Raw genomic sequence first — 5,567 nt, forward strand, 5'->3', positions numbered from 1 at the left:
AAATTGTGTTCTAAGGAGTGCGGTTCCTGTACAGATAATGTGTTTAGAAAGTGAGAGGTTTGGGATTTAATTAACTTTGCAATGCAGTTTTCTCTCCTTCAGGTGGCATCAGTGCTTTCCCTCTTTTCTATTCTTTCCTTGGCTTTTGCTAGCTAACAGGGGACTGTCAAGTAATTTTGATGTAAAACTTGAAATTTGATTATGGGCTTTTCTGCAAACCAGAAACGGCCTTTTGAAGAAATACCTGAAGTATTTACAAACAAACAATTATAATTTACATGTACATATCAAATGAAAATTAGACATTTTGTTCATGTAAACCCCAGGTCTGCCTGAGTGGTCTTCAAGTTTTTGATGAGGGGTTTGTGAGCGAAGTTTAAACCTGGAGCTGACATCTCGGTTTTTCATTAGTAACATGGACAAATATGATATGAAGCCCCTGAGAGATGCCAAAATCAGTGGGGGACTTCTGGCACTGAGATTATTATAAGGGCTGGCAGGTTCTTGATTCATATTTACCTGAACATGGATTTGTCAACCCTCACTCTTGATTTGGCCTTTAATGAGTTACACAGCATGGATATTACATCTTAGGAATATATAAAAAGAAGAACCGAATGTGTCTGGGGGTAGTATAGCTTAAATTACTGTGTGTTTAGAAAGGCCTTCAGGTGGCTTGAGAACATGGTGAAAATAAAATAATTGTTAAGTTTAAGGGTGTTTCTTCCCTCCAGATGTAACACTGACCTTTGCCATAACATCTGTAACAGCTCCTGTGCTGCCTGGGCTTTTCCCTCTGTCTGGTTATTGCAGACCAAGAGAAAGGAGAGAAGTGGCCCCTTGTGAATGGCTATGGATTATTTGACATAGTACATCTCTCCTTGCACAGTGCAGACAGATTGGTGAGGGACGGAACAGCATTTGTGGCATTTGCAGCTGTCCCTTGAGGGAGACTTCCTAAAAAAAAAAAAAAAAGTAATTAAAAATATATGGTTGTATTATAAGGATGAGGGAGCATCCTCCTGGTGGTGCAGAGGACTTCAGTGAAGGGAGGCTTCATTTAAAATTACAGAGGCTTTTAGACAAAGTCTGTTATTCTGACAATGATGTACATCTAGCTTCTAAGACAAGGTCAGGAGCCTTTCCACTTGAGACTTTTAAAAGAAGTAGCCTGGACAAAATGTGAGTTTTAGAAAACTGCTCTGTAGGAGAGACTGGCTCAACTGTGTTCTTGTCATGGTTGTTTGGCCCAGTTTGGCCACTGAGATGAATGACAGATGGTCTCCCCCAACTCTCTCTCCAAGGAGAGGAGGGAGAGAGAGAAAAAGGCTTATGAGTTTAGAAGGAATTAAACTACTTGAATGAAATATTAATAATAAACTAATAAAAAATAAATAATGAAATATATACAAAACCATATCAAACTCCCAGGATGACAATCATGACACCGGCTGGCACTGGGGAAGCGACGAACAGGAACTGGATTCTGGATCTGGATTCAGGATCGGGATCGCAGGCAGACAAACAAACAGAGTCCTCCTCAGACGTCGACCATTGAAGAAAAGAGGGCTGACCCTTTGATACTTCAGCTTTTATACTGAGCATGAGGCAGATGGGATGGAATACCCTCGTTGGTCAGTTTTGGGTTACCTGTCCTGTCCGCTCCTCCTTGCAGGTGGGACACCACTATGCTTTTCCGCTTCCGATCCTCCAATGGGGCAAATAACAAAGTTAGCTGGCCTTGGTTGTTATAGCAATAAGTATAAGCAAGAGCCTCTCTGCATACCATGCCTTGGCATCAGCTATAAACATAGGTCTTATCACTCAGAGAGAGCGAACAGTTTCTACACAATATGCTGTTAATTTCAGTAGTTATAAGAGGCTTAGTTGCAAAGTAAAATTACTGAACAGAAAATTGGTTCTGTTTTAACTCAAACCAAGACATTTCTTAATGTGAAAATGGCCTGGTTCCTGTTTTTTGTCACTGAGAGAAGGCCCCTTGCTGCCTGGGACTTATGGTCTCTGGGAGGGTGCTCAAGTCTTCAGAGCTTTCAGGTGGCAAAGAAACAATGCATCAGGGATTGACTGGGCTTTAGAATAAGCTTTCCTGCCAGTTTCTTTCTGAGAACAAAAATTGATGGTGGCTGATGTGTGTGTGGAATTGAATGTGTTCCCCAGATCCCACTGAACAGTTGAACTTCTCTTTGGAAAACGTGCAACCCATTAATCTTCAAAGAACACATTAAACATAATATTCTAGATCATTTTTACCCTAAGGTAAATATTTCAAGCAACAAGTATCTTTGGGTAGAGAAATGGTTCTCTTTTTTTTTTCTTTTTTTCCTCCAGAAATTTTTATTTAACACTGGATTGAACGGTGATCCTGGGCGATCAGATCTGACTCTTCAGTGTCTAGGGCATCCCATAGCTTTGAGTAGCAATAATATGAAGAGTGAGCAGATGGGAGAGGAAAACACATGGGCTTTCCAATACCCTTAAACCCATATCCAAAGCAGGGGATGTTTCTATTCATGTTATACAGGACCATTTGTGAATGTGACATTTCATCTAAATTGAATAGACCTCTTCTAGTGGAATACCCTGCCACGTCTATTCTTTTCTGGCCTCAGATAGTCCTGAAGGAGGCCTGTGAACAGTTGAATTTTACATGTCTCTGAATCTTGAGGTTATCTTTGAAATGCGTCACTGAAAATATATGCATGTGGTTGGGACAGTGAAAAAGGTTTACTTGTCAGACAAAGACAGGAAAGGAGTTGCTATGCCTGGGAGCAGCACTGAATAAGAAAAGTAGATGGAACAAAAAGTGGCGTTTGTGAAGCACCATCTTGGGAATTTCAAATTTTTTTTTTTTTTTTTTAATTTTAGAACTGACCAGCTTGTTGGAAGCTGCTGTTCTGAAAACAAACAGTAGAAAAATGTGGAAGAATTCAAGCCTCTGCTGCCTTTTTGCACTAGCTATTTTGTTTAAGAAGCTTAATATATAGCCAAGAGATAGGTGAGTTTATTGCAATGTAATTAGCTAATTACTTTTTCTTTGTAGCTTCTCTACTGACACCATTTAATTACGTTGCTTTCCTACCATATGTATGTTCAAAAATCATCACCTCTGAGGTCCCACACCATCCTAGGGATGGAGGTACTACCAGGCCTGGTCTCTGCTTTCCAGCACCCAGTAGCATCTTGTAAAACAGCACAAAATTGGGTGTTAAATTCTCCATAATGCAACTGTGATAGTCTGCATATGCAGTTGGTGTAAATATCCGCATTGAGACCTTGCTATATATGTTGGCTGTCTGTGACAATTTCACACATTATCATTAATTGCCTTTCTGTCATTAATTGCCTTTCTGTCATTAATTGCCCTCCATGTGGGACAACGAAGGAGAGCAAAAAAACTCATTAAGTTTATCATCAAAGATTGCAGTTTTGCCATTGGCCCAAAGCCTGCTTATTAGGCTAGGCTAGGAACGACTATTGTGGAAAGAGACAGCTGCCTATGTCATTGCACACAATTATAAACCCAGATTTTAGGTACTTATAGAAATCTGTCAGTCTGTGGCTGTCTATAATCAGGTACACAAATCATTCAACAGTTTTAAAATGTTGGCCAGACATGTATGGAGTAAAAATGTAAAAAGAATCGCTATAGATGTGAACAATAGCAGTTGTTTTACAGTTGGTCATTTCTGACCTGCAGTTTGTGACTGTATTTCTCATATGATTTCAGGTTCTCTGGGAGACCCTCAGAATTTGAAATGCGTAACGCACAATTTACGTAAAATGGCCTGTACTTGGGATGTCTCTTCAAAAGGAAGACATGGGCAAACTGACTTTTGCTACACTACCAAGTAAGTCCCCTGTATACCTGATTGAAAAATACCAAAATATGATGACAGTATGGTTATTCCTCAGTCACTGCCCACGGAATTTGTGATGCTGTTGTTTCCCATCATCTCCCTGTCAGTTTTCCTTGGATGGTGCTCCCTCCAGGCAGTGTTAACTCAGGCAATGGTGGGGTTTCTGGCAAAGTCTTGCTTCATGCTAACAATTCTCCTGCCAAAATCTCATGCTTGCTCTCTTCAAAGGACTGGAAGATGCTCTCATTTACTCTGACTTCTCTGAGCCTAGCCCTTGCTCGCTGTTTTCATAAAGGACATCTTCATACCAGGTTCAATCCAAAAGGAAATGATAGTTGGAAGAAGCGAATCCTAATGTTATGGGCCAAAGCGGTAGAATATATGACATAAGTGTTGAGATTCACTGTTGAGGTTTGAAAAAACCCACAATTTATTGTTGTTTAGACAATTATTCTATCACCTGATGACCCCTCCCCACCGAGGAAGGGGAATCAGGAAAAAACAAGGAAAATCAGAGGTTGAAATATAAACAGATTTAATGGAATAAGACTAGATGATTAATATTAATAACACTAAAGAACCAATATTGATCCCAACACCAATACAGAATACACAGAGATTATACTCAGCCAATTATATCAGTAGGAAGCTGTGCACTCCCAGCAGTGGACAGCAAATGTCGGACACTGCGAGCGCTACAGCTTTGGGAAGAAGGGAAGGCCTCAGGGGTCCAGCATCTGGGCAAGAAGTTCTCTGGATTGCAGCCATTAAGGGAGAGAGGAAGCACTTCGCAGCAAACTTTCTAATTTATATTGAATGTGACATTGATGGTATGAAATAATCCTGTTGGCCAGCTTGGGTCAAGTGCTCAGGTCTCACTCCTCCTCATCCCTGCACCTGGCAAGCTCGAAAACACTGAGACCTTGAAACCCACACACCATAGATGGATATAAAGTAAATATTTTCCCAAATTCAGACACTAGAGTCTTCTAAAAGTGCAGTTTTCTCAAGTATTAGAAGATAAATTAGTCCTGTGTCTCTCAAACCAGGACATTCACATTTGGAAAAGCATGAAGAATCTCTTGGTGGCTGTCTTATAACCTTTATGGATTTAAAGCTTTCTGGAGAGCATTGTATTAGAGGAAACATGAAAAAGATTCCACAATTAAAATAGCTTTTCTGAAGTGAATGCAAATTGAAAATTTCATGAAATTTAAAAAAAAAAACCTTAAATCTTAAGTATGTTTTTCATTAATGAGAACCACATGTGCAATTCCCCATGCTGTGGGTCTGCCAAATACTTGTCATGTGCTAGGGATGTGTTAAAATCCTTTTTGCATCTTGATCCTGCCAACAATCCAGATATTTGTACTGTCTTTTTTCCTGTAAATTCTGCAGGCAGCCCAGACTTGTCCTTGTGGTCCCAGGACTTGGCTGCACTTCTTCCACCTACATGCTGGATTTTCTGAGTCTAGTTATTCCTCCTGCATTGCCAGCTATCATTTCTGTTAAAAAAACCCAACATATATATGTGGGAGAATTTTTAGAGATCAATGGTCACCCTGTGAGCATCCCAAACACTGAGAACTTGTTGACGACAGTGTAAGCTTCAAGGAATGTCGAAGGTCAAATTGTGTTTTGTGAATGGCTGAGTTAGGTGGAGGGAGGAAAGAACTGTTGCTGAATGTA

At 40.2% G+C, this 5,567-nt stretch overlaps 1 protein-coding gene across 1 annotated transcript in view; it reads left to right on the top strand.

Moving 5' to 3' along the window:
- Positions 1-2,936: 2,936 nt before the first annotated feature.
- LOC104284577 (leukemia inhibitory factor receptor-like) overlaps positions 2,937-5,567 on the top strand; it is a gene marked incomplete at its 3' end in the record, with an annotated part of 13,788 nt that continues 11,157 nt past the window's right edge. The window contains 3 exon segments of the mRNA XM_009882928.1: positions 2,937-2,980; positions 2,982-3,016; positions 3,749-3,869. Coding sequence (XP_009881230.1) covers positions 2,937-2,980; positions 2,982-3,016; positions 3,749-3,869 — 200 coding nt within the window.

This window comes from Charadrius vociferus, unplaced genomic scaffold, assembly GCF_000708025.1.
Source record: "Charadrius vociferus isolate BGI_N301 unplaced genomic scaffold, ASM70802v2 scaffold40, whole genome shotgun sequence".
NCBI classification, from domain to species: Eukaryota; Metazoa; Chordata; class Aves; order Charadriiformes; family Charadriidae; genus Charadrius; species Charadrius vociferus.